This window comes from Podarcis raffonei, chromosome 4 (assembly GCF_027172205.1).
Source record: "Podarcis raffonei isolate rPodRaf1 chromosome 4, rPodRaf1.pri, whole genome shotgun sequence".
In the NCBI taxonomy this organism is placed as follows: Eukaryota; Metazoa; Chordata; class Lepidosauria; order Squamata; family Lacertidae; genus Podarcis; species Podarcis raffonei.
In genome coordinates, this window is record NC_070605.1 from 11551313 (window position 1) to 11570171 (window position 18859).

The following is an 18859-nucleotide window of genomic DNA, read 5'->3' on the forward strand; positions in this document are numbered from 1 at the left end:
GCCGGAGGTGGTTCCCTGGTGATGCGCGCCGGCTGCAGCAAAGCAGCTCCTGGCGCTTTCCCTCTGCACCACCAAGTCTGGTTTGGTTTGTTTTTTTGCAAGCGGGGCGCTGGAGGAAAAGTGGGGCGTTGCTATTCTTATTATTATTATTATTTGCAAAGGCGTCTTCTGCACCTGGAGAGAGAAGTAAGTGAACGGCCGCCTCCCTCCCTCCCTCGCTTGCTTGCTTTTTTGCTCGCCTCCCCGTTTTGCGCAATGGTAACGCGCGCGTGCAGTGCGGAAGGCTCCTCTGCGAGGAAGCGCCGCTGGGTTTTGCAAGCGGGAGGGGAAATTGCTGCCAGGTAAATGGGCGCAGGGTGGCCCCATCTGGTCCTTCGGGTTTGGGGAGCTTCCTCGGCTCAGAATCCCTCTTTTTGACCCCTCTTTCTTCGTGGAGTTGGAAAGGGACCCGACGGGTCATCTAGACCAACCCCGTGCAATGCAGGGATCGCAGCTGAATTCATGGAGGTTAGATGCGGCTCCGCTAGCAGCGCAGAGAGCCTCCATGTTTAGCGACAATATACCCCTGAGTGCTTGATGCTGGGTGGCAAATGACGGAAGAGGGCAGTTGCCCTGTTGCCCCCACTTTGTGGTCTTTCCTAAGGGGTCTGGCAGGGAAAGCAACCATCGATCTTTGGGTTAATGCAGCTGCGCTCTTCCAATGTTGTCTTCTAGCTGCTTAAGATGCACTCTGCACATGCTCAGTGCTGCTCTTTTTTCCTGGAGGACGACTTAGAATCGTAGAGACGGAAGGGACCCAAAGGGTCATCAAATCCAACGCCCTGCAATGCAGGAAATTCATCTCTTTCAAGGCCGAGATGTGGTTTTGGGAACTGATTTTGGAGCACAATTCTTGATTTTTTGTTCCGGTCACTCGTCCTTTCCCCTGGGGCTGCCGTCCTCTTGTGAACTAAGTAACCGTATGGTCAGGTTTTGGCGAGACAGGTGAGTCCGCGAAGGGAATAGCAAGTGTGGAAAGATGGAGGAATGTTCCTGCAGCAGAACAAACCCTTGGCGAAAACAAAAAAGTTGTCAGGCTTATTGACATGATGCAAGAAGAAGTCCAGGGGGAGCGCCGGTGGCGAGGCTGCCTCGTTGCTAACTCAGACTGAAATTTATGCTCTCTCCATTCTGTCACCACCACGTACTTCTGTAATAAGAACGGCTGCAGAATTAGAGCCATCAGAGAAGTGCAGTTGTGGTGCAGTAAATAGATGCATTTATTTATTAGATTCTGCCATTTCTTTAAGGAGCGCACAGTATTGTGAAAGGTTCTCCAGTAGTGGTTAGTGTGTCACCCTAGGACCTGGGAGACGGGTTCAAATCCTCACGCAGCCTTGAAGCTCACTGGGCTTCCAGTCTCTGTCTAACCTACCTGGCAGGTTTGTTGTGAATTGGGAAGTGCGTGTCGCCTTGAGCAAATTGGAGGAAAGTCAGGATGTCAACGCAATAAGAAATAGATGTGCACTTGTACATTTTATCCTTGCAATAATCTCTTGGGTTGGTTGGGCAGAGAGAGTGATTGGCGCAAGGTCCCCCAGTGAGCTATGTGACAAGAGTGGGGATTTGAACCCAGGGCTCTCTGGGATACTAACCACTGTACAAACACCAGCTGTAAGTCAAGTCTCCTGTGAGGGTGCTGGATTAGATGGGCCATTCGTCTGATCAAGCAGTGGCATGGTTTAGGGGATCGGGGAGGTCCTGGGGGCCATGGCCCTGGGTTCAAAACTCTGAGGTGGTGCAACCAGGTGCCCCCGTGCAGGCGCTAGCTTTTGGGGGATCCTCGCTCTACCCCGGCAAAAGCAGCAGAGCAGCCCAAGCCCACAGTGGGCAACCCCAGCGAAGCCCGGCCCAGCACTCTTCTTCGTGGGTGTCAGGATGAGTCTCCCACCAAGGGCTGCGTTGGCTGGCCAGGCTCCACCCTGTATGGGTGGGTGGGTTGTGCGACATGGCCCCGCTTAGCTCAGGGGGGGGGGTACCTTCTGGTGCTATTGGTGTCTTGCCTGCCCCGGGCACCAGCAACCCACGCTATGCCACTGTTCTTAAGTTCACTGGCCGTCCTCCAGCTTGGAGCTGCAGTCCCAAACATGTGGAGAGCACCAGGTTGGGGAAGATGAGTGTAAGCCAAAGAAAAGAAGCCACCATACTTTGAACTTATTGACTGTCTTGGCATAGGTGTTATGGCTGTTATTAAGATGACTTGGGCGCTTTCATGAAGGCTAGGTCTGCCATTGACTATCGGCCATATTAACTAAAATTGTGTTTCTGTAAATAGGGGCCTCAGTGTACCTGTCATTACTGGGCACAAGCTGGGTAAGAGAGAGAGAGAGAGGGACTGAGACTGGCCATTTCCATTATACCTGACTTGTAGGCTTCTCTGAGTCATTTGACTGCACACTGCCGGAGACATAAATCTGGGAGCGGTAGGACTTTGACCCGATTCAGCATGACGGTTATGGTATTTCTGAGATCTGGTACTCAGCTTTATACTGAACAAAATACCCCCCCTCTTTTTTTATGATACACACTTTCTCTTCGCCAGAAGTGTCATAGAATTATGGTATAAAATCCTTTCATTTCAAGTTGTGCAAGTGTTCCATATTCACTCCTTTTCATTTCTTGTGTTTGTGGAATCCGCAGAGATTTCTTCCAGGTCTGTTTGATGAAAGAAAATGATGGTTTTGTGAGGCAAAGCAAATTGATTATTCAGAAATGGTAGCAATAAAAACTTGTGATCTTGCTTGGGAGGGAAAAGCCGAACCACTGTGGGACCTAACTTCTCCTTCCTCTTCTCCTCCTCCTCCTCCTCCTCCTCCTCCTCCTCCTCCTCCTCCTCCTCCTCCTTCTTCTTCTTCTTCTTCTTCTTCTTCTTCTTCTTCTTCTTCTTGTATTTGTACCCTGTCCATCTGACTGGGTTGCCCCAGCCGCTCCCAACAAAGTATTTAAAACATCAAACATTAAAAACTTCCCTAAACAGAGCTGCCTTCAGATGTCTTCTAAAAGTCAGACAGTTGTTTATTTCCTTGACATCTGATGGGAGTGCGTTCCACAGGGTGGGCGCCACCACTGAGAAGGCCCTCTGCCTTGTTCCCTGTAACCTCAATTTTTGCAGTGAGGGAACTGCTAGAAGGCCCTCAGAGCTGGACCTCAGTGTCTGGGCAGAACGATGGGGGCGGAGACGCTCCTTCAGGTATCCTGGGCCAATGCCATTAATCAGAAAATGTGCACAGGATTGTTGATCTTCAGTTTTTGATTCAAATTCTAACCTTCCTTCTAGGCACTGGTGGAGGAAGAGGAGTGCGAGGGGAGCGCACTGCCCTAGGCAGTGTGATCCCGGTGGGGTGCCATCATAGCTGCCCCCCCGGGGGTCACGCCCCCGCAGGCACGGGCCACGCCCCCGGGATGCGCACCAGCAGCCCCGCCCCCACCTGCTCTCCCCCCCCCCCAGTGCCAGAGCATGGCACTCCGCCCCTGTTTCTAGGATGCAAAGGAGGAAATGGATCTAGTGTGAATTCTTTGTCTCAGAGTTATGATATGAAATCAGTTTTATTTTTATTTATTGTCCGTATATTACAATTATATCCTGCCCTTTCTCCCAAAGGAAGTGGGTGTCATTTTTCAGGAACGCCTCGTATCTGCTTTTGCGTATTATGAAAGAGTCTGCCTTTTGCAAAACCTTATATTGTGAAGACTGCTAATTTTTTATAATTAAAATCCTTAATACAAGTTGGCAGTAGTCAAGGAATGCAATGGGAACAAAGTCGTACAGAATGTGAAGTAAAACATTCTGAAAGCATGGGACGATCTGTATTGAGTTAAGCATTCTTTCAGTCCAATCCTATGCATGTTTCCGAGCACAATTCAAAGTGTTGGTGTTGACCTTTAAAGACCTAAATGGGCTCAGCTCAGTATACCTGAAGGAGCGTTTTCCCCCCATCGTTTTGCCCGGACGCTGAGATCCACCTCTGAGGGCCATCTGACGGTTCCCTCACTGCGAGAAGCAAAGCTACAGGGAACCAGGCAGAGGGCCTTCTCGGTGGTGGCACCCGCCCTGTGAAACGCCCTCCCATCAGATATCAAAGAGATATCAACTACCGTATTTTTCCTTCTATAAGACGCACCAGACCACAAGACGCACCTAGTTTTTGGAGGAGGAAAACAAGAAAAAAAATATTCTGAATCTCAGAAGCCAGAACAGCAAGAGGGATCGCTGCGCAGTGAAAGCAGCAATCCCTCTTGCTGTCCTGGCTTCTGGGATAGCTGCGCAGCCTGCATTCGCTCCATAAGACGCACACACATTTCCCCTTATTTTTCAGGAGGGAAAAAGTGAGTCTAATAGAGCAAAAAATACGGTATCTGACGTTTAGAAGACATCTGAAGGCAGCTCTGTTCAGGGAAGTTTTTAATGTGTGACATTTTAATGTATTTTTAATCTTTGTTGGAAGCTGCCCAGAATAAATAATAATAATAATAATAATAATAATAATAATAATAATAATAATTTATTATTTATACCCCGCCCATCTGGCTGGGCCTCCCCAGCCACTCTGGGCGGCTTCCATAAAAACCAAAAATACAGTAAAATATCACACGTTAAAAACTTCCCTGAACAGGGCTGCCTTAAGATGTCTTCTGAATGTCAAGTAGTTGTTTATTTCTTTGACATCTGCTGGAAGGGCGTTCCACAGGGCGGGCGCCACTACCGAGAAGGCCCTCTGCCTGGTTCCCTGTAGCTTTGCTTCTCGCAATGAGGGAACCGCCAGAAGGCCCTCGGCGCTGGATCTCAGTGTCCGGGCTGAACGATGGGGGTGGAGACGCTCCTTCAGGTATACTGGACCGAGGCTGTTTAGGGCTTTAAAGGTCAGCACCAACACTTTGAATTGTGCTCGGAAACGTACTGGGAGCCAATGTAGGTCTTTCAAGACCGGTGTTATATGGTCTTGGCGGCCACCCCCAGTCACCAGTCTAGCTGCCGCATTCTGGATTAGTTGTAGTTTCCGAGTCACCTTCAAAGGTAGCCCCACGTAGAGCGCATTGCAGTAGTCCAGTATTATTTTGACTCGGGGCTGAAGTCAAACGGCTGTGTTAACAGCACTGAAGTGTCCTGCATGGGCAGTATGTCTGGAGGTCCTGGGCTGTCCAGACGACAAGACCCCCCTCTCAGCTTCACCGATGTGGTCCAAACGAAAGCAGAGCAAGATATTTGGCACCAGCTTGGCTGTAGGAGTTGCCGGAAGGAGGCGTACAAGGCGCCATTCAACTGTCTTACAGACTCCACTCTCAATTTGTGCAGCAGTTCCTCCTGAGCCTTTTCTTTTCCCAAAGATATCCCACAAGGCAGCGGAGGTTTAGGGCCAAAGTTTTCCTCCTCCTAGATGGGCTCCCTTCCCAGGTTGACAAACCCTTCACTTCCCTCAACAGCACAGGCAGAATTTGCCTTTTTGATCGTTGGACCCAGCCACTATTGGTCTCGCCTGCTCAATCCTCTGGAGCTTGTTTTTGCTTGCAAGGGAAACCCCTAACTCATGGGTAGGCAAACTAAGGCCCCGGGGGCCTGATCCGGCCCAATCGCCTTCTAAATCCGGCCTGTGGACGGTCTGGGAATCAGCGTGTTTTTACATGAGTAGAATGTGTGCTTTTATTTAAAATGCATCTCTGGGTTATTTGTGGGGCATAGGAATTCGTTCATTTTTTTCTTCAAAATACAGGCATACCTCATGTTACGTTTGCTTCAGGTTGCGTCCCACGGCAACCCGAATGGGTTACTTCTGGGTTTCGCCACTCGCACATGCGCAGATGCGCAAAATGACGTCACGCGCATGCGCAGAAGTGGAGAATCGCAACCCACGTGTGTGCAGACGTGGGTTGCGTTCTTTTCAGGTTGTGAACGGGCTTCTGGAATGGATCCCATTCGCAACCAGAGGTACCACTGTATGGTCCGGCCCCTCACAAGGTCTGAGGGACAGTGGACCGGCCCCCTGATGAAAAGGTTTGCTGACCCCTGCCCTAACTCAATGCGCGTTTGAGACCATCAGCTGCCCTCACCTGGTTTAGCCAGCCAGTCGAAGCCATTCCAGAGTGTGGCTGCTATCACATACTGACAGCTTTTAGGAGCCACAGGTGAGAGCTGTGTGCAGGGTGAGGACCAAAGGTGGACAAACTACCCAGAAGCAGCAAAATGTGTTCCCCACCAGAGATACTACCCCTCCCCTAACAACCCATACACTCTTCTAGGGTATTAAGAGAGAGGAAATTAATAAAGGTTTTTCTTTTCTTTTCTTGGCAAGGATAGGTAATGAAGGGAAAGCTTTGTGCATCATTTTGCAGTTAGTGGCACAGAATAAGGCCTAGGGGAAATGGTGATGCCACAGTCCCGATCATAAATTTTGGATGCAACCTTCTTTCAGAGCGTCACATTTGAAAAGCACAGACTACTGTAGATGTTTCCTCTTTTGGAGTGCAAATGTATGGCCGCTCTGGGATGTGCTGTTTGTTGGTTTAACTTGTTTGTTGGTTAAAGGGGGGGAATGCTAGGTATAATAATAAAAAATAGAATTTCCTGGATGCCAAGATACGAGTTCGGGGCAAGTACTCTTTGATGAGAGAACCCCAGCAGAGAATTAAAATCACAAAACATGCAGCAAAGTAAAGCGTGGAAATATAGCCTGTTGAAACCTTTAAAATATTCCCTTCTTCCAAAGTCCCCCACTTCTCTTAGCATAGGAAGAGACCACACGTTTGACAAGTTGAAAAATGGGTTTACTTACAAACTCTTCAAAGGTCAGATTCATGTGCTTTTCCATGCAGCAGCAAGAAAAGACCTGCAGTAAAATAGTAAATGCTTCTAAATGATTTGTATAGAAAAACAAAGATGGCTTGCTTAAGCCATGCAATCTAAGCTTGGCACATCTTGGTTAGACCTTACTGGTAGGGTTCACATGGTGGAAGAGAGGGAACAAAGAGATTGGTAGGAGGAGTGACCTAGCTAAGCCAGGCAGGACAGCTTACACTCTATGGTCTTAACCCCTTCATGCATTAGAGTTAAGCATCTTGATTATATGAGGCTGATTGATCCCACACTGGTTTCCAAGGTTTAGTGGCCAGACCATGTCACTTGAGAGGGCACTAAAAACCCCACAGATTTGCAACCATTGTTGAGCAGGCAAAAAAAACAACATGTCTGCATAGCTGCACCTTCAACTTGCAAGGTCAGGGGTGGGGAAACTCTGGACCTCACCATCTGTCCCTGAGGGCTCATCCTCTGGAGCCACCAGTCCTGCTTTCAACCTTCCATAAGGGGTTTTGCCTAACTGGAATGTCCCCTTGAACTCTGAGAATGCTTCTTGTTTATCTGGATGGTTGTCTGAATGTGTGTAGAAGTGTGTTGGACAATCCAACATTCCTTCCCCCCACCTTGTGCTTTTGGTCCCGTATCTCGTTTTGTGTAGAAGCGAGCCTACTGAACAGCGTCAGAATTCGCATTCGTAGCCCTGCCCGCTTTCTCCTCTGGCCCCACCCAGCAGTGACGGGCGGCCCCCGAAACGCTGCCCCAAAGGGAATGTGGCCCTTGAGATGTTTCTCACTTCCTCCTCTGTAGCACCACAAAGTTCCCAAGAGTTTAAGCCAGCAGCCAGTTGCTCACTATTCCGTCTGGAGCATCGGGGGCTTAGCAAAGGTGCAGGTCTCCGTGAGTCCAGATTGCCCGGCAATCTCGACGATGCAGAAAGTCAGTGATGTAATAGCTTGGCTGGCAGAGCAGGAGGTGGCTTTGGAAAAGGGATGAAGGACAGGGAGGTCAGGTTGAAATTTCCACTTGGCTCTTTTCTTTGCTGCTGCAGGATGGAAGGGAGAGGAAAAGACTCTCCTCTCCCCGCACACCCCCTCAACCTCAACCCCATGCAGAAAATTGACTATGTAAGCAAGGAAGCAAGCACTCCTGTCTTCAGGATATGTTTTGATTTTATTGGGTTTTTCTTCTTAAAGGAACAGCATACTTAGGCTGAGATAATGGCGGGTCATAAAGATGAGCTAAGTTGAAACAGAGAAGTGTTTTGTTCCAAGACTGCTGGGTCATTGTGCATGTGTTCATTTTATGGGCACCCGCTCCCCATAAACCCAGGCTATCTGAGGTCCTAATTCCCAACTATATACCCTCCATCTGTTTCAAACCACAACTCTGATCAGCCCAGCAATGAAAGGGGAACCCAACTAAGTTTAACCCACTGAAATTTCAGTGTGGCCTACTCTTGAGTAGGAAGCCACCCATAGTCCAAAACGTCTGCCAGACTACTGTAGATCCAATTGTATACAGTGGTACCTTAGGATACAGACGCTTCAGGTTACAGACGCTTCAGATTACAGACTCCGCTAACCCAGAAATAGTACCTTGGGTTAAGAACTTTGCTTCAGGATGAGAACAGAAATCATGCGGCGGCGGCGCAATGACAGCGGGAGGCCCCATTAGCTAAAGTGGTGCTTCAGGTTAAGAACAGTTTCAGGTTAAGAACAGACCTCCAGAATGAATTAAGTTCTTAACCCAAGGTAACACTGTAATAATAATAATAATAATAATAATAATAATAATAATAATAATAATAATTTATTATTTATACCCCAGCCACTCTGGACGGCTTCCAACCAAATATTAAAATACAGAAATACATCAAACATTAAAAGCTTCCCTGAACAGGGCTGCCTTCAGATGTCTTCTAAAAGTTTGGTAGTTGTTGTTCTCTTTGACATCTGGTGGGAGGGCGTTCCACAGGACGGGTGCCACTACCGAGAAGGCCTTCTGTATAGGTGTGTGTGTGTTTTAAAGGAATGTCGCTAAGCCACCTTGAATGCCATTTGGCATAAAGGTGTCCTTCAAATGCGTAAATTTTGGTTGGGAGGAATAAACACGGCTGAATGTGTCTGAATAGCTTTGCAACAATAACAGGATAATAACAGGATAATTGTACGTCAATCGGAGAAAGACCGTAAGGTTGAAGTGTTGGTGCTGACCTTTAAAGCCCTAAACGCCCTCGGCCCAGTAGACCTGAAGGAGCTTCTCCACCCCCATCGTTCAGCCCAGACGCTGAGGTCCAGCTCCGAGGGCCTTCTGGCGGCTCCCTCACTGTGAGAAGTGAGGTTACAGGGAACCAGGCAGAGGGCCTTCTCGGTGGTGGCGCCCGCCCTGTGGAACGTCCTCCCACCAGATGTCAGGGAAATAAACAACTCTCTGACTTTGAGAAGACATCTGAAGGCAGCCCTGTTTAGGGAAGTTTTTAATGTTTGATGTTTTATCGTGTTTTTAATATTCTGTCGAAAGCCACCCAAGAGTTGCTGTGGCAACCCAGTCAGTTGGACGAGGTATAAATAATAAATTATTAGTATTAGTATTCAGAAGCACTTCGCCTCTGAACCTGGAGGAGGCAGTACGTAGGTACCATGACCCGTAGCCATTGATAGCTTTATCATCCGTAATGATCAAAACCTGGTTTGCAGGCAGAGGGATGCAGTTGTGACACAGCAACATCATTGGCCAAGGTCACTAATCCCCAATCCTTTCTGCAAGTATGTGTCCCCCTCTATTCATGAACGGACTCAAAAGCTGACGGACTATGCGGAATTAGATGGTCTATCAGAAAAAATAAAGAATAAACCAAAACAGGAATTTGTTTCAAAATGGGAGGTCTTTAAAGTATATTTGAAATATAATTATAGTAGTTTAAATTCTGTTGCAGCATTTGAAGAATTTCAGTAATAGTTTTACTGAAATTAGTAATAGAATTAGTTAAATCATGATAAAAGTGTGTATGGACAACAAGTAATACATAAATGAAATAAGGAATAGACGGGAAGTTGGGATCTATAGTTCTAAGACCAATTTTGGTTTTATTATCTTGTCAAGGAAATTTTGTGTTTATTGTTATTTTTGTTTCCTTCCTCTTTGCAGTTGTATCGATAAAATTTTGTGTTCTAGAATGAAAAAAAAAAAGAAAATAGCAGGAAAGGACCGCATGCTGGTATACTGCCCCATCTTTTCTCACATTTCTCCCACAATTTTCTGGGTTAAGGAGGCTGCAAACGAGGATTATCTCCCCTGTAAAACACGACAGCAATAATTTTATTATTTTATTATTTTATTTTATTATTTTATTATTTTATTTTACAACTCCCTGCTTGCATGGGGATCTTGTTCTGGGTCATTGTGCATATCGGCAGAGCATGCGTAAGGCAGTCCTGCCCCATTCCCGCCCACTTCCGGGGCAAAAAACAGTGCGCATGGTAGCAATTGCGCATGCATTGGATGCGTACAAAATGGTTGTTCCTTCTATTATGGAAATAAGCACTAAGCATTCTCTGTATTTCGTCCGTTTTCCAGAAAGCGGCTTTTGCATCCTATTAAAGCTCCGGTGGCGCAGGTGGTGCTGTGCGTTAAACCACAGAGCCTAGGACTTGCTGATCAGAAGTCCTGCAACGGGGTGAGCTCCCGTTGCTTGGTCCCTGCTCCTGCCAACCTAGCAGTTCAAAAGCATGTCAAAGTGCAAGTAGATAAATAGGTACTGCTCTGGCGGGAAGGTGAACGGCATTTCCGTGCACTGCTGTGCTTCGCCAGAAGCGGCTTAGTCATGCTGGCCACATGACCCGGAAGCCGTACGCCGGCTCCCTCAGCCAATAAAGCGAGATGAGCGCCACAACCCCAGAGTCGGTCACGGCTGGACCTAATGGTCAGGGGTCCCTTTACCTTTTCCTAAAGCTCTGGTAGAATGTGGAGATCAACAACAAGGGAAGCATTAGGAAAGGGGGATAAACTGCCGTGTGAATGGACCTTGACTGAAAGTGGCTTTCCGGGGTTTCAGATGGGAGCTGGGACTCGAACCTGGAACCTCTGACATACAAAACAGATGTTCTGCTGCTGCTGCTGCGCTACATCCCTTCCCCTAAAACACTTCCTCGCATTTACCGGCTTCCTGAAAGTTCATAGAAGCAAAAATAATATTTTGGCCTTTTGTACGCAGTTCAAACTCCCCGTCAAGCGTCGTTCTGACTAGTAGTTCTAGTGAAATCCCAGTGTTTTCAGCAGATTTATTACCTCCCCCCACTTCTGTTTTGTTGCTAATTAATGAGTTTCCCCATTTTCACTTCCCTCCCCCGCCGCCACCTCAGACTTTAATTGGAAAGAAACACAATGGTTTCATTCCTAGCCCTGGAGCACTAGTGAATTTTGGCAAGGGCAGGCAGCGCATCCTGCATGATGCTGCAGAATTATCCTCTCATCTGAGTGACGGTGCGCGATCAGCAGAAAGCCCAGACTTTCCTAACAAGGAGCCAGTAATTGCCTTTGAAACATGAGCGCCCATCTGGGGATTCATGGTCTTGATGGGGGGGGGGAGAGAGAGAGCTGTGCAGCTCGCGTTTTGGCAGGCCGAATGGGAGCAGGTCCGCGGTGTTCTGGGCCGGCCCTGCCGTTAGACAGAGTGAGGCAGCTGCCTCAGGCGGCACGTGCCAAGGGACAGGCAGTGACGCAGAGAGGGTTTGAAGGACAGAACTGTGTTGTGCTACATGGCCGGCTGGCCTCCGAAAGAGGGTGCTGTTCCCTCAACTTTTAAGTAAGGTTCGACTGTCTGGTTAGCTTCCGTTATGTGCCATCTTGTTCTTGCCTCAGGCAGCAAAGTGTCTTGGCCTGGCCCTGGTGCCAGTGCCCAGCGGGATCTACTGTTTTCCCTAGTTCTCTCATCAGCACTGTGGGGATCGATATGGGAGCCGCCATTTACTTTCCCCACAAATGCCAATGATAGAGAATTGGCCAAGGGCATTATGGGAAATGCAGATAACTTCTCTCGGCTCCCGAAAGTCAACTGGAACGCTGTGTTATCACTACCAAGTGAACCCATTCGGGCTCACCCACACAGGAGACGGTAATGAAGGGTATGTTTAGCCTGGAAAAGAGGAGGGTGAAAAGAGAGAGAGAGATGATAGCCATCATCATCATCAACAACAACAACAACAACAATAATAATAATTTATTATTTATACCCCGCCCATCAGGCTGGGTTTCCCCAGCCACTCTGGGCGGCTTCCAACAAAGTATTAAAATACAGTAGTCTGTTAAACATTAAAAGCTTCCCTAAAGAGGGCTGCCTTCAGATGTCTTCTAAAAGTCTGGTAGTTGTTCTTCTCTTTGACATCTGGTGGGAGGGCGTTCCACAGGGTGGGTGCCACTACCGAGAAGGCCCTCTGTCTGGTTCCCTGTAACCTCACTTCTCGCAATGAGGGAACGGCCAGAAGGCCCTCGGCGCTAGATCTCAGTGTCTGGGCAGAACTATGGAGGTGGAGACGCTTCTTCAGGTCTACTGGACCGAGGCCGTTTAGGGTTTTAAAGGTCAGCACCATCACTTTGAATTGTGCTCAGAAACATACTAAAGCAGGCTTCTTCAACCTTGGCCCTCCAGATATTTTGAGACTACAATTCACATCATCCCTGAGCACTGGTCCTGCTAGCTAGGGATCATGGGAGTTGTAGGCCAAAAACATCTGGAGGGCCGAGGTTGAGGAAGCCTGATCTAAAGGGTCACGTGGAAGATGGAACAAGCTTGTTTTCTCCTGCTGTGAACGGCAGGACTCGATCCAATGGCTTCAGGCTGCAACAAATGAGATTCTGACTAAACATCAGGAAGAACTTTCTGACTGTAAGAGCCGTTCAACAGTGGTTTCCTTCAGGAGGTTGTGGACTTTCCTCTTTGAAGGCTGGATGGCCATCTGTCATGGATGCTTTAGCTGAGATTCCTGCATTGCAGGGGGTTGGACTAGATGACCCTTGGTGTCCCTTCCAACCCTACAATTATACGATTCTAATTCCCAAATGCATCTCTCTCAGTCACACACACAGAGCACACTTGTGCACCCCATTCAGAAAATCTCTACCAGTGAAGGAAGTACTTGCCGTTTCAGCCCTCTAAATAAAATAAATAAATCCTGATTTCCCTACAGAAGCAAATACACGAGGGCCACCCATCTGGTGCCTACACCTATCAGCCTGCACTCGATTAGGACCCTGGCAGAGACACATGCCTGACTGGCATGTTCCCTCCCTCCTGGTCGATCGTTCGGGAGCTTCAAAAGCTTTCTTCAGCCCAAACATCACAGCGACCGATGCCAACCGACATTGACACACTTAGGGATCCGCAGAGTTTGCGCATCCCGCGTGACAGTCCTCAGGAACTCAGCATTTTGGCTAATCTACTTTATTTACATATAAACACACACAGAACACTGCAACATGGCTCCCTCTCTAGCATCAGACAGCAAAGAGGGAAAAAACAAAGGACAATAGTCCTACTTCACGGAACAGAGTAACACAAACATCCTGTCTCCATCACTTCCCACTCGGTGGAGTCAAAACGTATACCGTCATGTGATAGACAACAATCCCATGACTGCAATCATGGAGCAGGAATTCTAACAGTGCCCACGGGTGCTGTGTTGGCAATCCCTGGCCTACGGCATTCTGATTTTATTTCCGTCCTAGGGAGAAACAAACTCGTAAACTAAACTTGTCGTTATTTGATTCTCTTTCAGCACACGAGGTGCGCCAGCATGGACAAGATTCTTGAAGCCATTCTGATGTCCTCCTACCCTGACCACATGAAACAAGGGCTGGTGCGGCGAGTCATCGAGGCTTCGAAGCAGTCGATGGACAGCGAGCAGTGCTGGCTGATGCTGGAGCTTTCAACCAAGCTATTCCTGGTGGGCGACACCAAGTTCAAGAGGTCCGTCGGCAAAGAGGTCCTGGAAGCCTACGGCCATTACCACCGGGAAGCCTTTGAAGAGTTCTTCAATGCCCGTTTCCTCCTGAGCCTCTTGCAAGAGGGTTATGGGCCTCTGGGGAAGAGGAGCGTTTATGTGCTAGATTATATCCACCTGGGGCTGCCCTTTGTCTCGGACGGACCCTCGGCCAACGACATCTTCAGCCTGCTCAGGACGGAGGTTCTCCGGAAAGTCTGCGAGAGGCCGGGCCTGAAGCAGTGCGTCCGAATCAGCAAGCTCTTAACCCAGTACCCGCAATGTATTCCCATGGGCAAGCGCCAAGCCCTCTTTTGCCAGCAGCTTGTAAGGTGCATCGGGCAGTTCCGCCCTGCCTCCGGAAGGGAGGAGGCCATTGTGGACTTCCTGGACCAGGTGATCAAAGTCAGCGTCTTGCTGCAGAAGATCTGGAAGACTCAGGTGTCTTCCATTCTCCCATCCCTAAAAGAGCTCTTCACTATCATCTCATCGACAGGTGAGGGGGCTGCACGGGTGGAACATGTTTTGTAGCATCAGTGCTAGTGACAATCATGGTTTGTGGTGATGTGTGCGTTCATTATTTCGGAGAGTTTTGATTTTATTATTATTATTATTAGATTATAGATTATGATGGGGGTGTTTGGGGAGGGATAGTACCTCTGTTGCAGGGACGCAGGTGGCGCTGTGGTCTAAACCACTGAGCCTAGGGCTTGCCGATCGGAAGGTCGGCGGTTCGAATCCCCATGAAGGGGTGAGCTCCCGTTGCTCTGTCCCAGCTCCTGCCAACCTAGCAGTTCGAAAGGACGCCAGGTGCAAGTAGATAAATAGGTACCGCTCTGGCGGGAAGGTTTGTGTGGCAAGTTCCTGCCCCCCCAGTGGAAATAAAGACACATGACACAATTATTAAGGTTAATGGGCTAAATAAGGCCACAACTTTATTGGTTAATGGTGATGAGCAGTATTGGCTTAGGCATTGGTCCTAACCAACTATATCCGGCTTCAGCCCGTCCGCTTGAAGTCCGGGAAGGGTTAACCACCAGTAGGGGGAGTCCTGCTGATGCACATCAACTAGGAACTCCCCTAGGGTCGCCGCTCAGGGGCGTGCCTTAGGTCCTCACCTCCACAAGCTTCGGACAGGGCCACGCCCCCCAGAATCCTTTATCGGACTGCCCTTCAAGAACAGCTGGTAGGCGGCAAAAGAGGGTGATCCTCAGGACCGCACCTGCCTTAAATAGGGCAGGCCACGCTCCCAGAGCCAGCTGATTGGCTGGCAAGGGGTGACACGGCCGGGGATTCCCCCAATTGCGCGGGGTGGGGTCCGTGAAGCCCACAACCCCACCTCCTCTGCAGGGCGGAAGTGGCTAAACAGCATTTCTGTGCGCTGCTCTGGTTTCGCCAGAAGCAACTTAGTCATGTGCTGGCCACATGACCCAAAAGCTGTCTGTGGACAAACGTCAGCTCCCTTAGCCAGTAAAGCGAGATGAGCACCGCAACCCCAGAGCCATCTGCAACTGGACTTAACTATCAGGGGAAGAAAGGCTCCGGCAGATTGAGTGGACAGGACCAGTGGGTCCAATGGTCAAGGCGGCGATTTCTGCAGGTACTGCAGAGGGAAGTGAGGGGCAGATGGGGCTTGTCTACCTGGGAAGGTAGCCCACCTAGGAGAAGGAAAACGCCAATCCTAAACCCCGGCTGCCTTGTGGGATATATTTGGCTAAGGAATAAACCAGGCATAGGCAAACTCGGCCTTCCAGATGTTTTGGGACTACAACTCCCATCATCCCTGACCACTGGTCCTGTTAGCTAGGGATGATGGGAGTTGTAGTCCCAAAACATCTGGAGGGCTGAGTTTGCCTATGCCTGGAATAAACCCTACACAAGTGGAGTCTCTTATGATGGTTGGATGGCACCTTGTACGCCTCCTTCCGGGAATTCCTGCAGCCAAGCTGGTGCCAAGCGCATTGCTCTGGTTTCCTTTGGACCCCATCAGCAAGGCTGAGAGGGGGGTCTTGTCCCCTGAGCAGCCCAGGACCTCCACACACACTGCCCAGGCTTGTGTCCCAGTTTGACTTCATCCCCCGGAGGCACACTCCATTGTCTCTCAGTATAACTAGCGGAGCCATACACGTTTCAGATATAATAATAATAATAATAAATAATCAATTTTATTTATACCCCGCCCTCCCCAGCCAAGACTGGGCTCAGGGCGGCTAACACCAGGTGTAAAAGCAATTGGTTAAAATACAACTTAAAAACAAGATTAAAACACAACATTAAAATGTGGCCTCATTTCAGTAGAAACTCAAATCAAAAACGTTTTGGGGTTGAAAACGTCAAATCTTCACCAAGGCCAGCTATCCAGACTGGTATGCTCATTTAGGTTTGCCCTGGCCTCTGTTTCCCTTTTCTGGTGTGTGTGTGTGTGTGTGTGTGTGTGTTTGTTTGGTTTGTTAGTTTCCTGGAAGTCTCTGGATAGGTAGAAACACACGGCGCCACAACCCCAGAGTCGTCCGCGACTGGACCTAATGGTCAGGGGTCCCTTTACCTGCGAAGTAAGGTAAAGGTAAAGGTACCCCTGCCCGTACGGGCAAGTCTTGACAGACTCTAGGGTTGTGCGCTCATCTCACTCTAGAGGCCAGGAGCCAGCGCTGTCCGCAGACACTTCCGGGTCACGTGGCCAGCGTGACAAAGGTGCTCCGGCGAACCGGCACCAGAGCAGCACACGGAACACCGTTTACCTTCCCGCTATAAAGCGGTACCTATTTATCTACTTGCACTTAAGGGTGCTTTCGAACTGCTAGGTGGGCAGGAGCTGGGACCGAATGACGGGAGCTCACCCCGCCGCGGGGATTCGAACCGTCAACCATGCGATCGGCAAGTCCTAGGCGCTGAGGTTTTACCCACAGCGCCACCCGCGTCCCTGCGAAGTACACTGTCTTAATTCTTGATGCCACTTGTTTTTTGGACTGCCTCTGCCTTCGACGGTCTTGTAGATGAGCAGGACCCACCATCGATTGCCTTAGCCAGCGTGGTCCAGTACGTTCCCCTAGAACTCATGGATGGCATCCTTAGAAACCTCACCAACGACGACAGCATAACGGATGTACAGATGATGATGGCAATTGGCAGGTAAGGAACGCCCAGGAAGAGAAGTGTTCCCCAGAGAGGACTTGCAGGGTGGGTTGCTTTCACAAATGGTACTAATAATACTTTTTTTGTGGCGCGTGCAAAGGAACAGAAGAGGGACCTGCAAGGATCAGGCCAGTGGTTACCCCTTGTAGAATTCTGTGTGTGTTTTTGTGCTTAGGCCAGCCTGCCTTCCACCCCACCCGTCCCAACAGACAGAAGTCACTAAAGCGTTTATAAATATGTATTTTTATGCAAATTCCCCTGCAGATTTCTTTTAAAAACAATAGATTGTGAGAACCGGATGGGATGGGTTTGTGGCTGAACACATGCAAAAATGGCACGGATTTGGGAAATACCGTATTTTTCGCTCTATAAGACGCACCTTTTCCCTCCTAAAAAGTAAGGGGAAATGTGTGTGCGTCTTACGGAGTGAATGCAGGCTGCGCAGCTATCCCAGAAGCCAGAACAGCAAGAGGGATCGTTGTTTTCGCTGCGCAGCGATGCCTCTTGCTGTTCTGGCTTCTGAGATTCAGAATATATTTTTTCTTGTTTTCCTCCTCCAAAAACTAGGTGCGTCTTATGGTCTGGTGCGTCTTATAGAGCGAAAAATACGGTAGATGCACCCATCACTACTCATAATGCTCTTGGTTTTCTCAGGACAGGAGTCTTCCTCTTCATCCTGGTTCTTTTCTGGGAACACACGATTCTTTGTTTTGCTGTGTCCTGCAAAGCTAAAAGTGCTGCAGAGAACATGCACAACCTCTCAACTTGGTTCAATTATTGTTCTTTCTCCTTCTTCTTTCCCTGGGCAGCTAATGGCAGATGCTTGCTAGCGATGCTACGACTAAAAGGCATCTGGCATCTATAATTAGCCCTTGGAAGATCAATGGCCTCCCTTTCCCTTTTTAAAACAGCCCCCGCGCTGGGGCAGAATTGGGAGAGACATGAAGCAGAGCCCACAAAATGCAATTAGGCTCACGCGAGGGCTGGGCGGGTGGTTTGGAGGAGGCTTTGAGAGCCAGCCGGCAGCCCAGATAGCGCCTGCCAGATCGTCCTTGCGTCTGGGACTCCTTTCCAGGCACTCGCCTCCTCCTGCGTAGACTGCGCAGACTCTGGGCAGCCGTCCAAATGACGTCAACGCAGCAAGCGACCAGTTCCTGGCAAATGGTTGTTTCCTAGCAGCCGGACAGATACAGGAGGCAGTGGCCGGAAGGCACAGAGGGATAGCCCCCCAACCCTTTTGACCTATAGCCAGAGATGTTGGGAGTTGTAGTTCAGTAAGATCCCACCACGTTGGAGAGGGCTGTTCTTCTTCTAGGGCAGGAGTAGCCTGTATGTGGTGTTGTATGCGTGTCTTTAACTATAGCTCTTATCAGCCCCAGCCAGAACTATAAAATGGTGGTTTTCTTGAGTCAAAAGGAGAGTGCCCCATAACACTTAAAAAAAAAAAAGCACTGATTTTACCTAACGTGGGACTCAAAACCACAATCCTGATGAAATATACTCTTGAGTCGAGAGTGGATTTCATGCTCTTTATTCAGCTCATAGTGGTGAGGAGGAATGGAAGTTCCCCCAGGATGTCTGCTTTATATATATTATTTACACAATGGATCCCACGTGATTGGCTAATTCCGGGATTCACCCGTAGGCCAATCAGGTTGCGGGTTCACTTCCACCTGGAGCTGGATTGGGTGGCTCCTGTGGACCAATCAGACTGCTGCATTTTGGATCCTATTAAACTCAGTACATAACACCTGAGATTAAGAGTCTTGTGCTCTACTAACTAAGCTATCCCCCTACCTCTCTGCTGATGAAAGTATCACCCAGCCCTAGCACTAAACTAAACCACCAGAGGGTGAGCTGTTGTGCTAATCCTAGTGGCAATTGGCTTAGCTATATCCCCTGTTGGACTTCCAAGATGAGA

The 18859-nt window shown here is 49.0% G+C and overlaps 1 protein-coding gene across 4 annotated transcripts in view; it reads left to right on the forward strand.

The window, feature by feature from the left end:
- USP35 (ubiquitin specific peptidase 35) overlaps positions 1–18859 on the forward strand; it is a 42892-nt gene that overhangs the window by 7897 nt on the left and 16136 nt on the right. Inside the window, exons 1-4 of one of the 4 annotated variants that reach the window (XM_053385136.1) lie at positions 426–984; positions 2315–2462; positions 13603–14302; positions 16800–16935. In XM_053385136.1, coding sequence (XP_053241111.1) covers positions 13621–14302; positions 16800–16935 — 818 coding nt within the window. In that variant the 5' untranslated portion in view covers positions 426–984; positions 2315–2462; positions 13603–13620. Of the gene's footprint in view, positions 1–21; positions 187–425; positions 985–2314; positions 2463–13602; positions 14303–16799; positions 16936–18859 lie in introns of those variants that run through there. The other 3 variants (XM_053385137.1, XM_053385134.1, XM_053385135.1) reach the window with 3 other exon arrangements.